Below are 26952 nucleotides of genomic sequence, written 5' to 3' on the forward strand. Positions count from 1 at the left end.
ACATGCCAGAAGGCTTGAGAGCTCATTCTACCAGTGGTATAGCCTCTTCTGAAGCCCTTCAAAGGGGCGTACCTATTAAATCTATCTGTGATGCAGCAACTTGGTCATCGCTGCCTACATTCACAAAGCATTACTGTTTAGATGCTTCCCACTCTCAGGATGTTGCCTTTGGCCTTATAAAATGCTGACAATTTCAAATTCTAGTCCCTCCTCCAATTTCTGCATATTGCTTTGGGAGTCTATCAAAGATGAAGAATACGTTGATGGACGCAATCCATTCGAAGAACAAGTTACTTACCACTGGTAACGTTCTTTCGACTGGATGTTCCTCCAACATATTCCTCATCGCACTCCCAGCCAACCCCTCTGTAGTATTTTCCATGCAATTACAGCTTCTGCTCTCGCAGGGCAGATTACTGACCTACGCTATGGCCAACAGGAACAGGAGGGGGAAAAACAGAACTGAGGCCAACGGGCGCAGCGCGTTCTATTTGTACACCCGATGACGTCACCCTCGACGGAGGTCTTCGATAGACCTCGACTCGACGCACGGTGCCCTCTGACGACACATTTTTTTCCGAAAGCAACCGAAGCTGGACGAGATATCAAAGATGAGGAATACGTTGGAGAAACATACAGTCGATAGAAAGTTACCAGTTAGTAAGCAACTTGTTCTTCTGCTGTATCGGTGCCATACAAATGTACAATAAATAAATATTAAATCATAACTACCTGAAACGTAACGTGGAGGTGAACCAATCTTGAAGAGAACTGTGGAAATAGAGACGTATGTGTCATGTGTATAAACCAACCAAACAGTGTAAACAACGAAAAAAAGACTTCTGAACCAAGTTACTTACATGTACCTGCACCAAAAAACGGTGCCCCAAGATACCTTCCACAGCAACATCAAAAGAACCTATGATTGTTATAGTATTTAAAACAACACGCTGAAGTAACATGCGTGAACATAATGTCATTGCAGCATCACCAGTATACGTGATAACGTGCACTCTCGAGCAGTTTAAGGTAAGACATCAACGATGCTGCTAATTGTACGGAAACGTGTGAACAAAATAAAGGGCTGGTGCTCACGTTTAGAAACCATTAAAGGACTAGTGTGCATGTTTAAAAATCAAACCTTGTGCACAGCTAGAAAAATAAATAGTTGTTTTCATATATACCTATGAAATAATGATTCACTGTCTCTTTAGGAGGTGCTTTTTTCTTTGAAGCAGAGAGGGAAAATGAGTATTGCTGACATTTGCGCATGAATTATTAGCAACTGTCAAGATAGTCACCAGGTATCGAGAGAAAACCAGACTCGGACTTAAAGTGCAGCAATTATTTATTTGAGATTATTGTGCAGAATTGGCCAAAAGAGCAAGCGGGATGCATAATAGTAACTAAAAAAAGTATTTCAAATATCCTCATTGGCCCCTCCTGAAGGTCGCTACCCAACTCATCTCCCCTTCCTTCTTTCTCACCATCAAACCTCCCCCTCTACAACTCCAACCTCTCTCTCTCTGTCTCTCTTTCAGCCTCTCTCCCTCAACCATCCTTTCTTTGGGGGTATCCCCTGGGGTCTTCCGAGTAGAGGTTTAAAGGGTTTCTTGAACCCTAGTAAGAGAACGTCCAAGTAGTTGTTTCTGTGCTGCTTGAAGGGATCTTTACAATTTCTCATGGAGAGAGGCTGGGTCAGGCTTGGTTGATGGCCTCCTAGGGTTCTAGGACTCCCTACCAGGAATCCCAACCATTTCCTTGTTCTGTGCATGCCAAACCTCCCGATTTAGGCGGGAGACTCCCGATTTTTCAGTGAGAAATATTGCTATTTTGCAAGTACTCCCGCCTAAAATAATTGTAGTCCTATGCATTCCTATGGGAAAATGTATGTCCTCCGATTTCCCCGACAATCTCCCTCCCAGGTACTTCGGAATGTTGGCTGGCATGTATGCTTGTTATGACCACCAATGTCCCAGTCACCTCTTTACAATAAGCTCTCTCCCCGCTCCATTGGCACTGGCTCATTCCTCCTTCTGCCTGGGGTTAGCCAGATTCTCTTGTACCTTCTGCAGCTTTCTGGGTACTCGACTTTACCTAAAGCTTTCTTTCACAATAAAACTGTCCTGTTCTCCCTAATCTCACGCCATCTTAACTGATAACTTATCATGTGGGCCGTTTCTAGCTCCTTTAACTGCCTGATCTCCATATTATCTCTCTCTCAAGCACCCTCCACCCTCCAGCACCTCTTGCTATTTCTCCTCTAGTACGAGATCAACGTCCTCCTTTGTAAACACATCACTCTCCTCCTCAAACATCAAAACTTCTTCCACATCTTTGTTCCCTCGGGTAGGCCTTCTCCACCACCGTTACCACTTTCCTCCTCAATCTTCTGGGTATCTCTTCTTACAATCTCCTTAATGTCTCTCCTATTTCTCTTATAAACTATATAAACTTACCAACAAACTGTTGAACATAATGATTTCCTATTTGTTTTACGTCAAAGTATTTTTTATTGTCAAATATACCATTTATATGGTGGTTTAGCGCCAATGCACCCTTGCTTTGGGCTACTGCAACAAGGGCCACTATGCTTTATTTGTCCCCCTGTCCAAAAGTTTCTAGTCCTCCCCTGGTCCCGATGGCCGCTCTTCTGTTTGAATTGGGTATGGTTTCACTGAAGGCTTGGTTACAATAGAGAGTTTTGTCTTTTTTTGGTATATTATTTAATCCTACTGGGGGTTCCCGAAAAGTGTCAACAGTACATTTGCTGGCTCCGATTGGGTGATTTTGGCTCTATGCAGGCTCTATGCAGGTGACATTATGCACAAGATTTCGAGTCAGCACTGAGTTTACTGGTAACCATGCCATTTCTTGCGAAGAGGTTATTCTTTAGAGAGTATTATACAGAAACAAAAAAATGAGGTCGTATATTCTTTATAGCAGTTTTTTTTAGATCTGGAATTTCTCCTGGTAATGTGGTACGTGAACTTTGCAAGACGGCAGACATGAGCCAAACTAGACATCATCTGGTTATTGACTGTAATGCTATTCAGGAGCTGAGGTTAAAGTACTTTCTCAGATTTGTGGAAAAAGAAGAGTGGCTACAAACAGAGGAGTTTTACTATAGAATGATGGGGGTATATGAGGTGGGACATCTAACCATAGCTCTGTTGAAATTCCTAGATGCAATAGGGATAGTGCTCATAAATGACCATTGAAAAAAGATAGTCCATTGAAAGTGGGTAGAGTCTAAAACTGCAGTGTTTTACTTGGTTTTATTTCAAGTGTGGGGTTTAATTATTAATTTCTTGGTTAAGATTAATTTATTTATTGCATGTATCTTATGATTTCCTCTTCGGACTCTTGATATCATGTTTATTGATGTTTATTGATTGTTTTCAGACCTTAAATGTTTTATCTATAATAATGCGATTTTAATAGAAATGACAGATGAATTGATTAATTGTTATGAGAAGAACTTGCGGATTTATGTTGAAATGTGTGTGTTTTTGTAAGACCAACTTCTTTGGTGATTTAATGATAAACAAGAAATGGACAAAAATGTAAACCAATTCAAAATACCATATTCTGCCATAAAATGTATGTGCAACTTTGAATACATCCAATTGACAAATTAAATAAAATGTCATCTTTTATATGCATTTCCGTGGAATAAAGTTTAGTATCTGCATTTAGATGATTTCTTCCATGTACCTAACAAAAGGTGCTTCTTTAAAACACCGAGCAAAATTCTATGAAATGACAGGAGGATTTACTTGACTATTTTCACTTAATGTTTATTTCTGTAACACCGGAAGTGTTCTTCTGTTAATTGAATTAGATTTCTGACAGATTAGGGTCTTTATATTTTTGAATGTGCAATTCCATGATTATTAGGGAATGAAGCACTATCTTTTGAAAAGTAATACTTATTTTAGACTCCACATCGCTTCATTAGTGTAATGCCATACATCCTGTGGTCATTTCGAATTTGTTCCTGACCTAATCATTGGGTGAAATGTACTCAAGGCTCCATATTTTTCCTGCAGGTGGTTTCATTTGTGGCACTATATGCGCTGTCCCTCAAGGAAGCATGTGAATGGTGAAAATGTTAATGAATAAAACAATCCATTCATTTTGTGCCTCTGACTTTACATTGAGACAGTGTCCATGTCTTGCATCAGGTGCTGTCCATTACACATGGTAGCACCTTTTTGCTTGCTTTGGTGGGGTAATATTTGTCCAAACAGTTGAATGATATGTGTCGCACTTGAAGAAGCAGTACAACGTTTCAGTGACTCTTGATTTGAATTCAGGCAGTCTTCATTTGCCTTTAATTATTCTCAAAGGCACTATGGGCTCCTTTCTCGTTAATGTGAGCATAACGGTTTCAGTGAAAAAATGCCATGGGTATGTAATGCTGGTCAAGTTAGCTATGTCTGTGTGCCTATTCACACACGCCATTGTGAGTGACAGGGGTATGGGCAGGAGTGCCATGCTGTGTTTCCAAGCAAGTGTTGTGGTTGAGGTGCAATTCAGAAGTTATGTACCATTTGGGTGAACAGCATTCCTTGTTTGATGTGTGTATGTGGGACATTTTCTCACTTGGATTCCTCCGTAGGGTATGCCATGATGGTGTTGGAACAGTGCAGTCAGTGAAGGTAACATGGGGCTTCCACTTACCCACTGAGTTGGGAGTGGGCCGGTGTTGACAGGTGCCATCAGTGGTTTCACAGCTGGTGGTAGGCATTCACTGGAGGGGGCATCTTGGGCATTAAAAGGGGGCAGGTGTCAGAGGAATATTGCTGTACATTGTCCTTATGTTATGATACTTGCACGGTTGATCGGGTTGGGCAGGTGCTTGTGCACATACAGCCCCCATAGCTGTGAATGGCATATGTGGCCCTTCTTGCCTGGTTGGAATTCTCCATGTGCATGCAGGATATGTTGTGCAGCCATGCTCAGCATTGCTGTAGGTCCTCCATAATGTGTGTCAGGTTGATTTGGGCCAGGATCAAGATGTCGAGCGTGGACCCTTGGAATCTGGCCACATACATGTGTGAAGCGTATTTCTGCATTACAGACCATTTGCACTTTGATTGTATGCTGCATTCGTCTGTTGATGTAGACATGCGCTTGTGCCCTGGATGGCACAAGGGCCATGTGTTTGCAGTCTGGGTCTCCAACCACATTGAGAAAGCCCGCAATTACATAGAACCTGGCTTTGATGTGGGTTAGTGCTGTAGGATATGTGCCGAAGGCAATGTGGTAGCACATTTGTCTCATGGCAGACGAGGCCTGTGAGAGGATGTATTAGAAGCAGGACTGAGTGATGCCATGTGACATGGCCAAAGTATGCTGGAAACTGCCTGTGGCACAGAAATGGAGCACTTTGATGAACTTCAAAGGGGGAGTTTGGAGGTGACTGTGTCCTTATCCGTCTCTACATAGCGCTTCCAGGAGGCCAAAGATGGTGGGCATGGCTAGGCTGTAGGCAGTGAGGACCTGCTGGTCTGTGAGGTCAAGATGGGAATTCCTGGGCTGGAAATCATCTGTCAGTAGGACCTTGGTAATGTAATGCCCCTCCTCCTCTCCTTGTGCTGCTGTTGTGCTGGGGGCTGGGGTGCAGACTGATGGGCTGGCTGGGGTGCAGGCTGCTACTGGCCCACCTCTGCCAGGGTGATCATTCTCCTTAGCTGCCTGATTTGTAGCGACGATAGTTATTCTGGGTCCATGGTGCTTTCAAAAGTCCACTAGTTGTTTTCAATACTTTATATGCAGTCCCCACCTTCTGATTGATGGATCCTTGCATGTGTGGCTTTTTGTGAGGGTTGCATTGCATGACTTGAGATGATTATTGCCTGCTGTGTGCATGGACAGTTTTATTCTGGCAATGCGCACCTGCTCTGAGCAGGTGCATTCTTTCTAGAAAATGTTGCAGTAACATCCACTGCAATGTTACAGTACCACCCGCATAATTTCAAAGCGTCTACCTTATGCAATGGTATAATTTACGTTGGTAAGGTATGCATCTTTTTTAAGCTGTATGGATACGGTATTACACCTGTGTTTCCTGACGTTAAGTCAAAGGGCAAATGTGTATGGGGCTAGCATGTGGTGGTGAGTACATTTAAGGCGGTAACGGTTTGCACCTTGAATTTGCACTGTGATTTTACACTCCAGAACTTTGAAAATTAGCTTGTATATTGCAAGTGTATATTGCAAGTGTAAAACGTGTTGGTTTAGTGATAAAACTGTGTCGGGAAGATAGTGATAACATCTAATGTTTAGCATACCCACTAGGGTAATACAAACTGGTTCCTATATAGAGGTAGACCCACAACAATATTTCTTCCCGATAGTAAACCTGTCAGGTGGTCCGGGATAGTGGTTTCTCTTACACTAAGCTCAGTGATGCAATTCTCTCCAGAGCCTTTTGTCAGGTACATCACTAATCTCTGCGGCAAAACCTGTCACAGCCTCAGTTGGGCCTTTAGACCACCTCTGGGTGGATATTAGTCCCTGGCATGCATGGTATGGTGAACGAAAATCATGCCAGCTGCCTCTACAATGCTGGTGTGTAGATAAATGATGTTGTTAGAGTGAGCCTAAGTGTGTCCTGCTTCCTTAGAAGTTGAGATGATTTACACCTGCTTTGCATCTCCCTATTAGGTGCAAAGTTTATTTTTGCATTCATGTATCATGATTGGCAAGATGTGCACATCTGTATGCTAGTTTTTTGTGTTTTGAATGGGTACTTCTGTCAGTGTGGTCATGTTCTCCGCACACCCAAGATTTGTTGTAACATAGTAGCAACATCAACATCAGATAATTGCTGGTTAGTCATTTATCTGTTCTTTCAATTCAAGTTCTCTCTGTTTTTTCCTGTTAATTTCCAATTTCCTGGTACAAAACAATTTGGGGAATTGATTCCTTATGCTTTTTTCAAATCTGCAGGTTAAGTTTTGCAGTGTAACAATGATCTATCTGCACAACATCGAGACACGCTGCTCTTCAGTGCTCATTGGGGTTTTCTAGTTTTCTGTGCAATTTCTGCAGACTTCTAACCAGGACTTTCTTTGAAAGAAAAGAAGAAAGTTGCAAATATGTCATTTGAATCACTCCTAAATGTAGGTTGCTCTTTGTTAAGTCAGATGATGAAGCCTTGCCTAAATGGCGCCTAAAGCAATACCTTCTTGGGGAAACACCAAGAGGGCAAAAAGACTCAAGCCCAAAGCCTGGGCCCATTTGTCCCCAGGTGTAGGGGAGTAAAGTTAATAAAAAATGTATATATATATACGGAAAAATGGGAAAAAAGAAACGAAAAATCGGGCTTTTGGAACTCAGGCTTTTTTATTCAATCTTTTCACACAGATCCCCTTCTTGGATCTTCCAGAATTATCAATATATGCTACATTGGTTTAGATAGTAAGTACATTATTTTGTTTGCTGAACAGACTGGCAACCTATTAACATGGAAAATAATGAATCTGACGGCCACACTTTTCAAACAACCCAAAGGCCTCCAATTTGAGACGGTTGAGATTTGATCTGCATGGACAGCTGTGCTCCCTGTACACGCTTTGCAATCCTGGATTAGCGCAATTATTCTATTGCAGTGAACCTTTTTAGAACCTCACTTAGGTTTCATAAAGTAGCATAGTGTGCTTAAAGCATAGTAGCATTGCTTCTTTCACTGAAGAACTCATATTTCAGCGATCTGTTGATGTTTGTTTTTAACTGTCTATGACTGCACACATAATTAATATATACAATTGAGACCAGTAGCTGTCATCATTTTGTTTAGGTATCGTTACCTGCCGCAGGAGCTGCTATTAAGATATTAGCAAAAAACACACCACAATCTGCTTCGCAAAACCCCCAATCGGCCTCCTCGAAAAAGGGAAAGGGCAAAAAAGAAGCAAAACAGGTAATTACACAGAAATAGTTCTCTTTTCAATTATATCATTATTATTTGCATCTTGTAATGTTTACTATATTTAAAGTAATAAGTCAGCAAAACATCTATTTTAATCACAGGTACAGGCTGTGCCTGTAAGAGAGAAACCTAAAAGAAAAGGTCCTATTGATGCTCTGCCCATCAGTGTGGAAGAATGGGCTGGCTATGACTGCCCGGATGAAGTAAGGGATGCATTCAAAACTGATACATCCTGTTGTGCTATTAACAGAAGCAACATTTCAAAACCAGTAAGTAGACCTTTGCATGCATTACTTGGAGATATCATTTAATAATTTGAACACTAATTATTAAAATGTAAGGTTCATGGTTTAATTACTAAGGGGAAATGGAAGTGGGAAAAGATTATTTCCTTAATGGCAAGACTCTAACTGTGACATCTGTCTAGTTATAATTAAAATTATAATTGTTCTTTTATAATGTGCTTCATACCGGAGACCAGTATCTAAGCGCAAGACCGGATTTAAGGTTCTTTGAAGAATGTGCATACATCCTCATATATGCCATCAGTATGCAGTAGCTGACCTGCACAGGCAATCTGGGATATGTATATATATTAGAGGACCTGCGGTAGCGGTCTGTAGTTATGGTTAAGCTGCTCAACCCATCGGAAGAGCAGTTTTTGGGCAGCTTATAACTTTGGAACTGTTTGACAGAACTGTGCAGAACGAGCATATGGCTACCTCTGAATTAATTTGCAAAGTTTCGTCAAGGGGTGGCACACTTATAAGGGGGTCCCAAAACCTTTGAAATCTGGTTAAACATGAATGGGAAAAGGTTTTGCTCATGCCTACTGCCCAAACCGCTGAACGGATATGCACCAAACTTGTGTGAGGAGCGGCATCCTGGTCCCGAAGGCATGCTTTTGCAAATTTGGTGTTAATCCGTCCAGTAGGATTTTTAAAAAATGCCCAAAATGTAAGTAAAAGAATTAGTGATCTCTGTGTCTGGTCCATGGACTCACTTCCTGATTTGGTTTCCGCGGACGCCTCTGAGCCAATCTGGAACCTGCGTGCCAATTTTGGACTTCGTACACGCCCACTGATTGGACAACAAAAAATATGAGGTGCGTCAAAACCTTTTAAATGGAAGGCATTTTGATTTGCGGACTGCGCCCTTAGTCTGTGGACATCGAAGTAAAAACATATTAAAAAACACAACATTACATTTGTCAGACTAATGAAACAATTTCTGGGGGAGTGAGGGAAATGAGGATGGGATATGGCCAGAAAAAGCCCAAAATCGAGTGTTTTTTCTTCTCCGATGTCCGCGATGTTCGGGGACATTGCTGTGATTCTCGCAAACTTGACATACTTTAGAGGACATCTCTACATATTTCTGCATTTGGCGTCATTCAATGAACCTGCATGAAATGTTGCACTCTGTTTGTAGATCCAACTGTCAATGCATTTGGAAAGTTTGGTACCTTATCGACAAGAGGGTGCAAAAGTAGAGGGGCGAGGTCCCAAAATGTTTGAACGACTTAGACATTTGATGCCACTTGACAAATATCTGTACAAGTTTGTAAGAAGAGTTTAGACCCAACATTGAATGTTTTTGCAAAGTTTGGTGGGATTTTGTCAAGACTGGGCAAACGTAGAGCGGGGTCATAACATATTTAGATGTCATTTGAAGAATCTAAACAAATGTTTGCAAAAAGATTATAGACCCAACTTGGCATGTTTGTGCAAAGTTTAATGGATTTTGCCAAACGGGGTGTAAGTTATATCACTGTTATGTGTACCTATATTTTGACACTTTGCACAGAATAAAATACAGACAGATGTGCAGCAAACTTGAGAGGAGCATTGGCAATCACCCAAAAGCATTGTTTCGCAAATGTGTCTGTATTTTATTTTTGGAAACGTATCTTACTGTAAGTACACAAACTAGTGATTTAACTTTGCTGACTTTGGTATAGCCTGGGACAACCATGCCCCGGACAATCTGGCCACTGGCCATTGTCACAAGGGACCAGCAATGTGGTTAAAGTGGGTGTGGCCAGCAGGGACCTGCTATGTGCCAACGTTTTTCGAACTCGTGATAGGTTTGAATGTGAAAATAATTTCTGCTCGCGGCTACGGGCCGAAGTGCTGGACGGGATTGCAGCAAACATGTGTGAGGAGCATCAGCAAGGTCTTGAAAGCATGCTTTTGCAAATCTGTCCTGTGTTTTATTTTTTCCAAAGTGTCAAAATGTAGGTACAAAAAATAGTGATATAACTTTGGTGCCTGAGCAGTGGGCCTGGCCCTCGGCAAGGACAAAAGTCTACTCTGATTTGCTTATTCGGGCATTCAGCATGGCCGACGCCAATGCCCCATGGATTGTGGAGATTGGCCATGGCTGCAAGCTGCAAGCCATAAGCACTAGCCATTCGTCACATTATGGGGGCATAGTGGACACTGGAATAGGATGCAGGCTACGTCAGTGGATAATGCAGGCGGTTCGGTGGGGCTGAATCATGGTCGAGCCTCATGCCCTAGACAATTCAACCATGACTAGCATCTCCAGTGCTGGTGAAAACGACACACGTGGTTTATAGTGATATCATTGAATGCAAAAGCATTGAATTGAAAAGCATAGAAAAAATGCAGCGAAAAAATGCATTTAAAAAAGAAAATGAATGGGCGGGTCTCCCCCCAATCCCTGTTTTTACCCCTTAAAACCCATTATAATAAAAATAAAACCTTTACCTTTAAAACTATATTTCAATGCTTTTGCATTCGATGCTTTGTATTCAAGGGAATCACTGGATACCGACACACGTCAGTAAGTGCTGCAAAAAATATGCTTGTTAAAGGAGGCTTATAGTTCTTTCACATATGTTAAGAGGAATTATTAATAACTTATATTCAGTGCTGTAAAATCATGAAACATTTTCACTAACACAAACCTATGAAATGAATTGAAAAAACGTTGTTAAAGGGATGTTATAGTTAAGTTGCACTAATGAAAATCCTATGAAATTCACTGACAAAACGTTGTTAAAGGAACATTATGGTTGCAAGGGCGAATCGAAAAACCAAAGAAATTCGCTGGTTATGGTAAGCTATACAACCATAAATTGCGCCAACACGATGCACTGCTAAGACTAACACCCAGGACATCAAAGATGATATCGCGGACGTCATCATTGATGACATCACTGATGACACTACATATCTGGGGGGGTTGTTTTTGTTCAGTGACAGCAAGAATTTTAAACAGATGATTTATTCTGGCCATACTACATTGACAAAATGAAACATATGCTCAAGTGTTGCTGTACATGTAGACCTTAACCTATGTTCTTAAGGTAGTTTCCTCAGGGTTTGGCATGAGCTCATGGCGCACATACATGGGACAATAAGCAGGCCCCACACAGACAATTAATTTTTTTTCTGGTCATGGCGTTTCTTTCTTCTTAACTCGAGTTTACCTGTATGTCCCTCAGATGCATTGATAATCTCCATATGCATGTTGTATTGTTAGCTGTTAATTCCATCTTTAACATTAATCAAGATTCTGATAGGCTTGGATTTATGATTCTACTGGTCAATATTACCAGGTTAAATATGCAGCCATTGCCTATGTACATTTTGTAATACAATGAGTAGTTCATGAGGTCACCCGATCACCCTTCACATGTTGCTAGAAACATTCTAAACAGAACCCCTTGTAGAATTGTTGTCATATGGGATGTCATCAGTGATGTAATCTTTGCTGTCCTGGGTGTTAGTCCTCGCAGTGCATGGTGGTGGCGCGAATTATAGTTGCATAGCTTACCCTAACTGGCGAATTTACCTTGCAACCATAACATCCCTTTAACAACGTTTTTTCAGTGAATATATATACATGTATGTGTATGTATGTATGTATGTATGTATATATATATATATATATATATGTAACAAGAAGAAAAAAGAGGAAAACCGCCAGAAAACTGGACAGTCAAACCTGCACTACAAGTCAAGGGCATGAACAGCAAGGTCCAAAACGTACGGGAAAAAAATTAGCCAGAAACCTGAAGTGATTAGCTCACAAGTTTACACGAAGTGCAACATGTTTGAAAAAAACACCAAAAACTCCACCGCAAGGCAGGACACCAGGAGAAGCAGTCCTGTATGGATGCGTTTCGCGCTATACACAGTGCTTGTGCACCAATGGGGGGAGGGGCAAGACAGTAAAATAAGTCCCTTCATAGTTTTTACAGCTCCTCAAGTGAATGCACAGACAGCTAATACAATGGCAGACATCTTGTAACATATAGGCATAGTACTTGTGCCTAAAACAAATACTTGACTTTGGGACTAAAACGAATTCCACAGCAACAGGGGTGATAAAATAAATGAAATCACTCGCTGAAGTCTTTAAAAAGAATCAAAATGTCATATTGTTGCATACATTATAAAACTGGCAATTTCACAATTATACCAAACAATACAAATGCTAAATAGCAATGGAATAATCATGAATTGTAATAACTTCAAAATTACATGATTAAAAATATTAAAAGAACCAAAAACGTCAGCCAATTTTTTCAATCGCAGTATAAACAGCGCCAAATAAAAACAATGTGCAGAAACTTGATGGCAGCAAATATAAGCAAAGTGCAGGTACTTAATAGCAGCAAATGATGGCAAAGTGCAAATTCTTAATAGCACCATAATATTAGCAAAGTGCAAAGCTGAATAGCAGCATAAACATGGCAATAAAGTGCAAGTGCATATAGCAAGACTAGAAAAATTAGTCAAAAATGCCACCATAAAGTAGCAGTTAAAGCACAAGTGCTCAATACACTAGCAATCATTGTGAATGAAAGAAGTATAAATAAGGTGCAAGTACTTAAAAGCAACAAATATTAGCAAAGTGAAATTTCTTAATAGCAGCATAATATTGACAAAGTGCAAAGCTTGAATAGCAGCATAGACATAGCAATAAAGTGCAAGTGCATATACATCACTATAAAGATTCGTTAGTCAAACAATAGCACCATAAAACAGAAATTAAAGCACAAATGCCAAATACATCATTGTCAGTAATAAATAGTAAATAGATCAAAAAGGCTCAATAAATATGCATGTCAAAATGCAGTTTGGAACCCCAATCAGCATAAATGCACTGAAGCAACCATACAAAATATGGAAGAAAAGTTATTAAAGGAGATGATGGGAATGTCCAAAGTCAATATAAGATACTTGTACACGGCAATAAAGATATATAATACTGTCGCAAGTACAAATATTACTCACCATCAAAGCAAGAGAAATATAAGCCTGAACCAATTAATCTAACATTCAAAACTGAAAAGAGAAAACAGTACATATACCGAAAGGAAACTGTGCATAAGAATCATAGCCCATCAACAAGAGAAGCCCCATTGACACAGGAAATAATTAGCAAGTTGGTTGCTAAAATAAAACAGAATTATAAATAAATGAGAAAGAGCAGCCCAATACGGTCAATTAGAGATCTAATACAAATGCCCTTAAAAATTAGCAATAAAGAAAAAAAGAAATATACCTCTAAAAGAAAGAAGAAACACTGCCACTGGACAAAAACTGTAAAATGCCAGGATATAAATCAAGGAAAATGCCATATGTAATGCCACAAAAAATAACATTGAAATGAAGAAAAATAACATTGACATGAAGGAAACCCTGATACATAGAAAAAAACACTATGAAAATCAATTTAGACTCCCAAAAAGGTATACAACTCCTCATCGACATTGTGACCATTTGGTGTCTTAGTATCAAAATCCAATATATATTTGGTTTCGAGCTATCGTCATTTTAAGACACGGTCACCACCTCTTGGGTTCTTGGTTACATGTGCTACTACAAAGAAAGTAAGCAACCGAAAGTCATTATCATGTTTCTCTTTGAAATGCTTGGCCATCGGGTACGCTGGATCCAAGTTTTTTATGGCCCTTAGGTGTTGCAATATTCTCAACTTTAATTTGCAAGTGGTGCTGCCCACTTACCATTTCTTGCAGGGGCAACACAAGACATATACCACAAATGAAGTATCACAATTCATGAGAGGCTTAATATCATGATGCATTAAAGTCACTGGGTGAGTGAAAAATTTCTGTGTAATCGTATGAACACAAACTTTGCATTTAGAACATTTTTTAAACCCCATCAAGGGAGCAGAAAGCCAACTAAGAGTCTTAGAAGTAATCAGTACAGATGGTAAAAAGCTGGATACAAGCTTATCCTTAAGAGATGACACTCTTTTGTATGTGAGAGTAGGTCACACAGGCAATAAAGGAAAAAGATCCTTGTCCAATCTTAAAACGTGCCAATGTTTTTGGATAGTTTTTCTGACGACCAGATGAACCGTCATAGGTAATAATGAGACAAGGATGATCATTAGAGTCAGACTTAATGTTAGCATGTAACAATTCATCCCTTGATAGAGCACGTGCCTTATTATATGCAGTCTCAATAACTGTTTTGGCATATCCTTGTTTTAAAAAGTCTGTGGCTGCCAAGGCACAAAAATGATCGAACTGGGCTACATCATTACAGTTACGACAATGCCGAATTAACTCTCCATACGGAATGCTTTTCTTGCAGCTCGGTGGGTGGCTACTGCTAGCATGCAAAGGTAAACCAGTATTCAAAGGTTTTTTGTACAGCGAAGTATGTATGCCAAAGATATCAATATTGACATTGACATCCAGGTACACAATGTCAGTCACACTATGTGATTCTGTAAAATTCAAATTTACCTGATTGATGTCGATATGCTTCACAAATAATAGCCAATCCTTTTCAGACCCCTTCCAAATAACAAAAACATTGTCTATATACCTCAACCAGGAAAGAATCTGTGTGGGAAAATGAACAGAAATCAAATCGGACAGAAATGTGGCCTCCCACCATCCCATCATAAGATTGGCGTAGGAGGGCGCGAATGTACTACCCATTGCAGTGCCTCTCATTTGTTGAAAAAAAGTACCCTCAAACAAAAAAACATTATTCGCCAAACAGAAAAATAACATTTCTAGAATCATGTTGGTGTGACTCAATAAATTTAAAGATTGTGAATCCAAAAAATATTTGCGAGCCCTTATTCCGATGTCATGATCAATGGAGGTGTATAAAGAAACAATATCCAAGGTGGCCAAAATAAGACCCTCTTCCCACGGAATGTCACTAATATGTTGCAAAAAATCCTTGGTATCACGTAAATAGGATGGGAGAACTGAAACAAATAAAATCAGTCTCATCTATAAACTGTGCCAAGTGCTCTAATAGTGAACCACATAAAGTGACAATGGGTCTACCAGGTGGATGTGTTGATGATTTATGGATTTGTGGAAGAAAATAAATTGTAGGTATGGTAAAACAAGAGGGAACGAGAAATGTACAAAGATCCTCATCGAGCAAACCATTTTCCAACCACTTAGCACAAAGCAAGGTCAGTTTCAACTGAATTTCAGAGAAAGGATTGGTCGGTGAAGGAAGATAAGAGGCATGATCATGAAGTTGTCTGTTAGCTTCTGCAACATAACTGGTGCAATCCTGAAGTAGATTTTAAAACCCTTGTCCGCCTGTTTTATCACTATATGGGACAGATTTTCCAATTCAACCATAGCTTTGCATTGAGACAGGGTAAGGTTTTGTTTGTAGTTAGACGTACTCCTGCGTAATTTTCGAAAGTCGCTGATACACAAATCATGAAATGCTTCAATACAACCCCCATCTATATATATTTAGTGAAAAAACGTCCTGTGAGAAAAGGAGATGCCACTATTGCTTTTTCTAACCTGGATTAGGCGGACTTACTGCATAAATGCTCACCACATAAACGGCCAGCTGTGTCGAAGTACATGACGATTACATTGTCAATGACTCAATTGGCTGTGTTGTCGACATCTACGGCGCCATCGTGCATGGCACGTCAATCGTCCTCAAACATTTTTTCCACAAAGCTCAAACAATCAACCTTTTCAACGCTTTCCCAGTCAACGATGGACATATCCACCAAACATACATCGCCCCTGACAATAACAACCTCCACATAAATGACAAAAATCCTGTTAAAGACATCCTCATCAACAACCGTATCTTTGATGTCGACCACTTCATCAATGACAATGGAGCCTACGGCATACACCGCTCCGTCCATGGCTTTGTTGACGCTTTTAGGGGAGTGTTCCTAAAGTCCCACTTGGAGGTAAGACTTTAGTAAGCTATCCTAATGGTTTGTAGATCCCCAACTCTTAGTATCAGTCTATACTACTCAGAGACCTTGGTAGAGTGGAAGAGCAGTCAGGCTTATCTTAAGAGGAAGCTGTGAGCTGTAGGTAAGTGTACTGAACCTAGCTAGTAATGCACATCAAAGAAACATTGAAACATACATTTATATTAAAATATAGATTTATTATATTTACACAAGAGTCACTGTTATATACTTAGCACAATAAACCAACACACGTAGGTATACGTTACTATACTTTCAAAAGGCCACTTCTTAGTTGGTAGTTGCTGAACATTCACAATTGTTACAGGAGTTTCACAGGTCTACCGTGCTGTTATCCTAGCAGACCTTCAGGTTCTAGAGGCGGTCTCCCTGCACAGCAAGTCTTTTAAAGTCCGAAACGCAACTCTAGCTAAAAGTTAGTTTGAAGAGGATTAAAGTCTTGAAAAGCAGCAGAAGTCAAATCTTCCTGTGGATACTTTCTAGTCTATAGGAAAGAAGATTCAAGAAGACAACCAACATTGAAGATCCTGTTAAAGGACTCGGTAAAGCGACACAAGCAGCGGCTCGAGTCAGAGGTAAGAGGGGGTTGCCTTGCACACCTCTACATTCACTCCAAAGCTCTGGAGTGACTTTCTGGAATAAGGCAAGCAGTACCTTTTTCCCCACAGTACCTTAGCTTTGAAGAAAACATTTGTGGTGGATGTTCTGCGATGTTGCAGCTCTGGACCTGACCTCTGGATTCCTTGGTCTGATGACAAAAAGCAGGACAATGGATGGGATCTCTCAGCAGCAGTCTCGACTGAAGACCTCTGGCATGACTTCTTTGGTCACTCTGTCGTTTTGGTGCCTTTTCTGCAGCACCATAAAAGGACTCCAATCTCCTGGTCAGTCTTCTTCGCATTCTGCAGTTCTGCACTCTGACAAGGTGTTCTAGACAAGTTGGATTGGATCTCTGGAGTATACTGCAGGGCTCAGCAAGGACTTGGAGGAGTTTGGCCTTTCCACAATGATGCACTCAGAATGGGCAGCAGGTCTCCTGGTATTGGGGTTTTGCAGCTCTGGAAACACACAGGACCTCAAGAGATGGCTCAAATCAAAGTTTGTCTTGGGACCTGTTGTTCCCACTAGTCAATAGGAAGGAGTTGTCCTCTTCGGAGTCCCTCTGTCACACAGAAAACGTGGTCAGGACAGCAGTGGTTGCTTCACAGACTTGCAAAGGATCTGTAGGCATCTCTGGTCTTCTTCTTCGGTTACTTCAGCGATTTGCTTTTCACTCCAGGCGCCTCACCTTTTATACAGTTCCAGCACACACTTCTCTGTAATCTTCCTCAGCAGTTTATAGAAAGGTGCATTTGGCTGTCCAATCAGGACAGCCAGAACCCCAGTAGGAGCGTCTCCCGTTCAGACACTCTGGCAGACAAAGGACAGAGGGGTGGAAAACTCCTCCCCCACTTCCTGCCTACCCAGACACTCCGGAGCCTAGGCGGGGACACCCGAGGGTTCCAGCCAAAGACAAATCGCACTCACAGACCTCCTCCTCCCAGAATGGTAGAAGGGCTAACAAAGAACAACCACCCTAGTAATGGCAAAAAAAGAAGAGAGGGCCCCTAGTTGATTCTTGGGTGCCCCTATTGTACACTACTGTGGCTATGGAAATAGCCTTCGGTAGAAAAATGTGAAAATAGTTGGTAGAATACTTCCGCAGCCACAACTAGCAGATTGTCTGTGATTAAAAAGGTCACAGGAGCAGAGAGAAGGGGGATACTAGGTATCCCTTTGGCACTACACATAGATGGTGTGTGCCAATCTCTCAGACTATACATTTTTAGGAGAGATAGAAAGTATTTGTCTATTCTTGAGAACTGTAGTTACTCTACAATAGAGGAAAACAATCTCAAAGGAGGACCCTACGGGTCCCCAGCAACACTGCCCATATAGAGCTGCAGGCTGCAATAGTAAAATACATATGCCTTTAAGAGTTATGCAGGAAAAATAGACATCATAGGATAGGTAGAAGCCCATAAGAATCAATGAGTTGAAAAGGCCACAAACCTCTCGTGGTCAAAAAAAATTTTCTTATAGACAATACACCCTGAATGGGGATGTAGACCTTCCCGTTAAATTAACATCATATTATCACACAGAACAGGCACAGGTGTATGGTCATTGTTGTTCTTATTTTTCAAACAGCTGTTATTGTGTTCCCTATATCTCACCCTGACCAGAAGAACACCCTAGCGCTCCAGAGTGTTCTAGCCCTTGGTTGCGATGATGCACCGCCTATCTAAAAAGGATAGTGAGGGACTGGCAGAGCGGGTTATTATCGGCACAAGCAGTTCACAGGGGAAGATTCGTAAACTGGTAACTTAACAGAAGTTTTATTAACCCTCCTTGAAGAATGCTGAGCCTACCTGTAAAAAACATTTCTTATATAGAAACAGTGGTGAATTGGAGCGCTTTCAAAACATCAAATGTCTGTCTGTGTATCTGTTGTTTTTCCTTTAGTGGGGTTGAAGCCACAATATGCAAAATTGCGTTAGTACATAAACAGAATTCGAAAGACTCAACAAATGTAGTTAAAACCAAATATGTGTGATATAGGCACTGGTCATTCAAGATTTGTTAGTTTCTTGCACGCATCTCGTATGGCTTGGGGAGATGAGAGGCCACAAAAGGGGCAATCAGCTTGACTAGCTGAGGAGCAAGAGGGTCTGATGGGGCATACGAGGGGTTAGCCATCATCGGTAGAGATAGCACTTCATCAGTATTAGTGTGACTAAAGTGGGAGCTAGAGCAGAGGATGATGGTAGTGTAGGCAGAGTATAACATTTAGGAGGAGGGAGTGCGAGGAAGGTCAGGAGAGAGTCTCTAATTTTGGAAATGTTTGCAGTGAAGTATTCAACTAGGTCATTAGATGTAAGAGTGAGTTTAGGGTGCCCTGTAGCCGGCGAGGATGGTGGGAGTATGAAGGTTAGGTAGAATTCCCTTTTTTCGCTCTATCAAGAGTGGAGTTGAGAGAGATCTAGTACAATGATTTTTGTTGTAATATGTAATGTGCCCACAGCAGGATCAATGTTCAGGAGCACCTATCCTTGATAAGACTGTTTCTTTCTCTCTGCTATTGCTTGCACAATACATCATAATGAAGTTTGGATTTGTTGGTGTTTGGCTTGTTTCCAGCACCATCTCCCGTTAGCACTTTTGTGATCCGACATTGTCACAATTCATCCACAAATCCAGGATGTCATTCTGTACTATGTAAAGCATAGCATATCCAGTGAAGGACATTTCTTAGCAATACGGTATTTTGTGGCCTGGTCTTGCAATTTGGCAATCAAAATCATCCAGTAAAAAGTACATCTATGCCTGGATGAGCACCCGACACCTGGCATGGGATAACTCAGCAACTAGCCAACCCTATATTTCCGTAACTGCAGTGTTCTGTTAAAAAAAAGTAGATTGTGTGTTTTAAACATATGCTGCTAGAAATCTACATTGTTACATAGCTGCGAGCACGCCCAATGTCCGGTGGGTGGATTACATCCTTTCAGTATTTTCAAGGCATCTGCACCTCATGCTGGTACATGTTGTGCCATGCTTATACTGCGATTTGAAAGAATATACCAGGATTTTGGATGAAGATAAAGTTAGGGCTTGCTGCGACTAAACCCCTTTTTCCACCGAGCCTGTATCAGGGCTATGACATTTTTTCCTGATTTGAAACTTGGGTGTATTTAATACATTTTATCCTGAGGTGGAAGAAATATGCTTATAAGAATAAAAGATTTAAATGGTCTTTATAGTATCCCATCATTGAGATTTTTAATGAATGATGAATTAATAATTATAATTGTTCTTTTATAACGGGATTCGAACCAGTGTTGCGCTGCGTTGTCTTGCTTCCAAAATAAACTTGTTGCCCTTGAGCTACGCCCTCACCAATAGATTAAATGAACTATAATATTCACTGATTCTTACTTCAAAAGGTTATTTTGCCGTAACATGACTGTGATGGAATGATCCCTGCATGGGACGTGGACGGACCACCAACCAGAACAATTCACAACCACCAAAGATGCTAGACACTCCAGCAAGATACCAGGACCGCACAGTAAAAGACCAGAAACATACAGAAGGAACAAGAGGGAAAACTAGGCCCTCACTCCATATACCACCAAAACTCTAGGGCACCTACAGCAACAGCAAACGAGATACAGAAAAGGAACCAGAAGAAGTCAGGAACCCAATACGAATCCTAGCAGATATACTCATTGACCAAAACAGACCCTACTGAACACACCTCGCATCTCGAGAGAAACAAGGAAACCCGCCACCAAGCTCACCACAAGACGAAGCCAAGAACAAAACAAAGCGCTGTTAAAAAAATACAGTGCAATCTAATCAACCCAAGATCATTGTCCAAACATTCTACAGAAATCTACGATCTTTTATACGATCTACTATACGATGGTGGAATAAACATCTAATTCATCACAGAAACCTGGTTAGATGGCAACTACAAAGTCGCTCTACACAGCTGTCTACCCGACAACTTCAAATGCATCAGGAGGATTTGCAATGGCCTACAAAGAACACCTGAAAATAGAAACGGACAATCCACTGAACTTCAGAAACTGCAAATCCCTCATCCTTCACCGGACAGCTGACTCAAAAACCAACCTCACATTCATACTCATCTATAGAGAACCAACCGCAGACTCAACCTTCGTAGACGCTCTCATAGAAGCCATCACGAACGATAGGCATCAAACACGACTACCTGACAATCCTCAGGGACATCTGCATATGGTTTGAAGATGAGAACGAAAACTCTCAAAAATCACTAATCCAGCAACTCGCGACAATGAAACTATGCTATATGGACAAAAGGGGCGATGCACAGAGCAGGACACACTCTTTGCCCAAAGAAATCTGATCTCTTCTGTGCCACCAACCCAAATACTATGAAGCAACCACCTCCTCATACCATTTGTTATCCAACTACCAGATAAAATACCCAAACAGCCCCAACAGCTCCCTACAATATGGAAAAGAACAACTGGGGGGCGCTGTTGCGCTGAAGCAAGATGGCAGCCTGAGTGCCGAGCTCCGAACTGGGAGAACACATATTCTTTAATATAACCTCATTGATACAGCAAATCCATACCTCCTTGCTGTGGCCTCTGTGGGAACCTACATACCACATCTCCGCCTACTGACAGAACGGAGGTCCCACTGGGAGCGTAGCTACAGCCACCGCAGGAACCAGGCAGCAAACTCCTGGCTCGCCCTGTGCCGACTGCGGCTCACCTAACTGCCACACACCGTGGCGCTGCCGGCCTTCGTTGGGAGCGGCATCCCGGCCCGAAGAACGCGCCAAACGGCCCTAATCTGACCAGGAACACTCAGCGTTCCCCTGTGCTGTGCCCCAGCAGTGTGCCCGGGCCTTCAGGACACCTCAGCCGGAAGACCGCTGCGGGCTGCCCCGCCAACCCGGGACTGGATCCTAACACTCTGTGGACAGGGGCGTTGTGGGTGGACGGCGCCGTCGCCGCTGATCCCGCGCCAGTGCGCTGCTCGCCTGCCCCCTCCTCCTGCCCTCCTCCTTGGATCCATACTCCGACCAGCACACAACAAGGTAGGGGGACCTGGGGGGTGAGAGTGGGCCGCTCCTGCAATACTGTGGTGCTGGCTCCGGTGGCCGTGGTTTTCCCTTGATCCCCCTCTCCCGGCCACAGGGGGCGGCTGTTGGCGGACGCCAAAAATTGAGCCCGTACCGCCGGGAGATACCGTCGGCCCGGGCGCCCTGTGGGGTGCGACCCTGGGTCCAAACACTGGAATATGCGTGAACTCTGGGGAGTCTCCCCCCTGACTTGCATCAATACTTGCAGAGGCCCTCCTCGCGTGGCACCACGCGGGGCCCCCCCTCACAAGCATCCCATTCCCCTCCAGGAGTTCGGGGCTTTGTGGTGGCATCCTGGGTCCGGGCCGCGGAACTGGCCTATGTACACTTGCTCTATGCACCTCTGGCACCAGGGCAACAAGTTGCTGGCCCCCTGGATGCCGCCATTGACGGATTACTTTGAACTGAGCCACCCCTGAATGGCCCCCCCTGCTACCAACTCAGCAAAGAATTAGTATTACTGCAAACATAGGAGCCAGGGACGTGTCCATGGTCAGACTGAGCTGGGATATAAACGTTGCTGGGTCAGCTTTATAAACCTTAAAAAGCGCTGAGACTCCTTGATCACTCCACGTGGCCAGCGCTGATCACCAGAACCTATCCTGCACATGGCCGGTCACTGCCAACAAACGGGCTCTCACCAGGCATCTCCTAAGGGGTTCCCTGCTGCTGCTGATACAGACACAGTTGGACTCCACTAGTGATGCCTCCGTCTGCGCTGAATCCGTGGGGGGGTCAGAACGGAGAGGCTACTGCTGCTGTACACACCTACACGCTCAGAAAGAAGCCTCAGATCATAACTTAACCAGGGGCACCTATATAGACTCAGCAAACAGAAGGACCGCACAACCAGCTGCCCAGATACAGCTATTCCAACAATTGTTACCAAGGAACTCCAATACCTCTGATCACTCACACTCACCCTTGTTCCTGGAACCCTTCCCTTGTTCTCGCCATGACTAAAGGAGCTGGTGCAGGGAAAAAGCAAAGTTCGCTAATAGGTTTACTAAAACACCGTCCAGGTCACCGGCCGAGACCCTAGAGGAGGCACCCACCACCTCGGCCCCTTCAGCCCCAGATGACTCACAGAAGATGCTGAAGTATATTCGTGAGGGATTCACCACATTACATACTAAACTTGATGATATTAACGGCACCATCTCCTCTATAAAAGCTCATATCGAAAAGATAGACGGTCGTGTGGCCGAGATTGAAAATTGGGTGGGGGCCGCTGAGGATGTCCTGGGCTCCCTCCGCGCTGCGGTTTCCACACTCTCCATTCGGGTATCGGCAGTTAAAAAGAAAAATGACTATCTCGAATCTTGCTCGAGACGAAATAACCTGCGCATTGCCGGAATACCCGAGGACAATATCAAGGAACCCATGGAAGACTACATGGAACGCATTTTTCTAACACTACTGTATACACCGAAACTCTCCCCGCAGTTCGCACTTGAAAGGGCCCACCGTTCCCTAACCGCAAAGATCAGACCGGGCGCACCTCCACGCCCTATTATAGCTAGAATCTTAAACTTCCGGGACCGCAATGCCCTCCTACAGGCAGCTAGGTTTAAGGGATAGCTGCTTCTTGGGTCGGGGAGGATCTATCTTTACCCGGATTTCTCTGTTGCTGTGCAGCAGGAACGCAAAACCTTTATGGCTGTGAAAAAGAGACTCCGAGACTTAGCGGTTAAATACTCCATGCTATTTCCCGCAAAGTTAAGAATCGAATATTCTAACCAAACATTCTTCTTCAGGATTCCAGAAGAGGCTTCAAAATTCATTGATGAACATTTTACTGGCTGATCCCCCATCACTGCGGTGGTCTCTACATTGCTTTATTGTTCCCAATTGAACCTATACCAGCAATAGAGCCATATACCACCCTGCTCTTGGTAGCTCCTATCCCTCGCAAGAGTACATTAGTTGTCGGTTCTATTCCTTCTTGTTCAATTGATCCTCTATTATGTGGCCCTCGTTTGCCACACAGACTTGTTGTGTTTAGAAATAACTGATATCCTTATATCTCCCCAGTCCGAAGTAGTAATGCCAGGCCAATTCACAGACCCCCAGACGTAGATGCCGGGACCTGATTATGATTATGGTTTTGCTGTGTTGTCATTATGTCCCACGAGAACGCATTAACAGTTTGTTGTTGCTCTCCTTTCTTTTTGAACCACTGATCCTCCGCTCATGCGGCCTATACTAAGCACACTGGTTAATCCTACTGTTTTGAAAATCTCCTTGCACTCTCCCCGGTCCGGTGCGTCATCGCCAGGCCAGCTAACAGGCCCCCAGGCGCTGATGCCGAGAAGTTTGCTGTTGTTATGGCTTAGTTGGTGTACCATTCCTCTGTTTGGGGGAGGGCTGTGGGTGGGGGGGGTTGGGGTATTATGTTAAATAAGTCTTGACAACCACCAGAGATGCAACACATACAACAGTAGTACATCATAGGCACACAGATAGGGGGACACACCCGCCGAAGTTGATTTGGCATTGGCTACTGCTAAACTGTAGACAAAAACTCAATCAACAACCCCACACAAATGGTGGATAGCTGCTTAACCTTCATGAGCTGGAATGTGAGGGGTCTGGGTAACCACAAAAAGATGCGGCGATTTTAATACGATACTAGACGTCAACCTGGACAGATCGGGCTCTAGACCTCGCCAGCTCTCCAAGGCAGCCCACACTATTCTCACAACTCTCCCTCGACTAGCAGTGGTGGACGCCTGACGGCTTGTGTACCGTGACTCCTGCACATACTCCTACTATTCCTCAGTTCACGACTCACATTCTAGTATAGACAGATGGCTCATATCAGACATATTGGTCAGGTGCCTGACCCATCTGGCGATCCGCCCTAGAACATTATCAGACCATTCGCCAGTGATTATCTCATTGAATTGGGGTCAAGACTATGATAAAACGAGACAGTGGAGAATGAGGGCCCACGCCCTCCTTGATCAGGTCTTCGCCTCTGAACTCGAATCTTCCATTGAAGAATTCTTTGAGATTAACACGAACTCTATATCATCACGAACCACCCTCCTTTAAAGCATACACTAGGGGTATCGCCATTTCCAAAGGGAGCGGCATCCTGAAAGGAATCCGCGTGGATATCGCTGGTAGCGAATTAACCCTAGCTAGCCTAGAGACTCAATATGACCAAGATCACTCCCCTGAAACACTAGCATCACTAGGGTCAGAGCTAGACAAGTTCCGCAGCCTAGCAGAATGAGAAGTCAAATTCCTGGACAGCCCTCAGTCGGTAAGAAGTATGGTGAGGGAGAGTGGCCAGGCCGCTTGCTGGCCAGGTTGATGAGCAGAGAATTTGGAGCCCCCAACATACCGGCAATAGAGAGACCCGATGGAACACTAGCTACCTCACCACAAGACATTAACTCAGAATTTCTATAATTTTATACCTCCCTGTATTCGAAAGTTGATGGCCCCCAGATCTCAGAAATCGATTCCTATCTAGAAAACCTCCCTCTCTCGGCCCTGTCCACTGACGCCAGCATTTCCCTGGAGAGACCTTTTACTCCTTAAGAATTTAGGGAAGCCATTGAGTCGTTGGCGTCAGGTAAAGCCCCTGGTCCGGATGGCCTTCCCATGTACTTGTATAAGCAATATAAATCTCTCCTGGTTCCACATCTACTGGCCCTATGGGAGAAGGTGTGTGAATAGGGCATACTGCCCCCCTCACTCCGAGAGGCAATGATAACAGTCCTTCTCAAACCTGGCTAACCCTCCCCACCCAATGCAGCTCATACCGCGCCCTTTCGCTAAATAACTGCAACGTCAAAATATACGCCAAACTACTGGCCAACCGACTAGCTTCATTTATGCCCCACATCATTCACCCTGAACAGGCGGGATTTGTCCCAGGTAGGTCCACATCCCTGAACCTAAGAAGACTCTTCAGTGTGATCAGTAGGATCAACCCGAATGCACAGGCGGTGGCAGCCACCTTATATATGCAGAAGGCATTCGATTCAGTGTCATGGGAGTATTTATGGCGAGTCCTTGAGAAATGCAAGTTTGGCCCCAACTTCTGAACCTGGGTTAAAACTCTACACCGGCCCATCAGCCAGGGTCCGCACTGAGGACAGATGCTCCACCCCCTTCCAGATAGCCAGAGGGACATGACAGGGATGCCCGTTTTCCCCGCTAATATTCGCCATAGCCAAGGAACCCTTTGCTAACATGATGCGCCAGTCACACTCTCAGAGGCTTGCGTACGGCGGGCCAATCCGATATCGTCTCCCATGCCACCATAGAACTTGATAAAGAAACCGAAGACACAATAAAAATAGGCCTCTGATATTGTATGTGACTGCAATCCGACACTAATGTGTATTTTACTAGGGACTGTTTTTGCGAAAAAACCAAACGTCTTGCAAGCAGGAGCACTGTCTTGTTGTCGCTCTGTTCTAAGGGAGTTGAAATGTCCTGTATCAGTGCCTATTGTGCCAGAATATAGCTGCCAACTGGCTCCCATCCATGAGTGGCTCTTGCTGTCTCTCATGGCTTAAGAACTCTTTGCACTGTTGGTCCCGTAGGCCCACAATATTTACGGGAAACCAACTACAAATCCCAGCATGCAATGTTGTATGCTCAACAACCAGGACTGACTGAAGGCATCATACAAGGGACAAGCGCACAAGCGCACCCATGCACAGCATGATAACTGCAGCATTTGCTGACCTTCATTTTATGCTGTGCTAAAGGATATACCGTGCACTATCACTACCAAGTGGTCCCCTGGCGCTCTGGTGGATCTGAAAAGCAAGATGGTAGGGTGAGTTACAAGGACTGAGCAGGAACAAGCACAAGGGAGCTGTGATGTGCTGTTGGCAGCTTCAGTTCGGTTTACACCGTTCGCTGAGCGTAGGTGTGTTTTTTCCTTCAGTAGTTATCGTGTGCTATGTGTGGTTTATTTCGTTGTTGTTGTGCAGTGAAGTGTATGTTTTGTGTTGTAATATATTTATGGTTGTGTTTTGTTTAGAGTTTGAGAGGTGTAAGTAGAGGGATGAGTTTTTTAGTGGGTTGTTTAGTGATGGCACTCCATCGTACCTCCTCCACTTTG

At 43.1% G+C, this 26952-nt stretch overlaps 1 protein-coding gene across 3 annotated transcripts in view; it reads left to right on the top strand.

Annotated features, from left to right (window-relative positions):
• Positions 1–26952, top strand: part of CFAP46 (cilia and flagella associated protein 46) — a 2698259-nt gene that overhangs the window by 1245059 nt on the left and 1426248 nt on the right. For all 3 annotated transcript variants that reach the window (XM_069611407.1, XM_069611408.1, XM_069611409.1), the window contains exons 32-33: positions 7811–7933; positions 8044–8211. In XM_069611407.1, the coding sequence (XP_069467508.1) occupies positions 7811–7933; positions 8044–8211 (291 nt within the window). The remainder of the gene's footprint in view (positions 1–7810; positions 7934–8043; positions 8212–26952) is intronic.

The sequence above is a fragment of the Ambystoma mexicanum genome, chromosome 8 (genome assembly GCF_040938575.1).
Source record: "Ambystoma mexicanum isolate Mex_15411 chromosome 8, UKY_AmexF1_1, whole genome shotgun sequence".
NCBI classification, from domain to species: Eukaryota; Metazoa; Chordata; class Amphibia; order Caudata; family Ambystomatidae; genus Ambystoma; species Ambystoma mexicanum.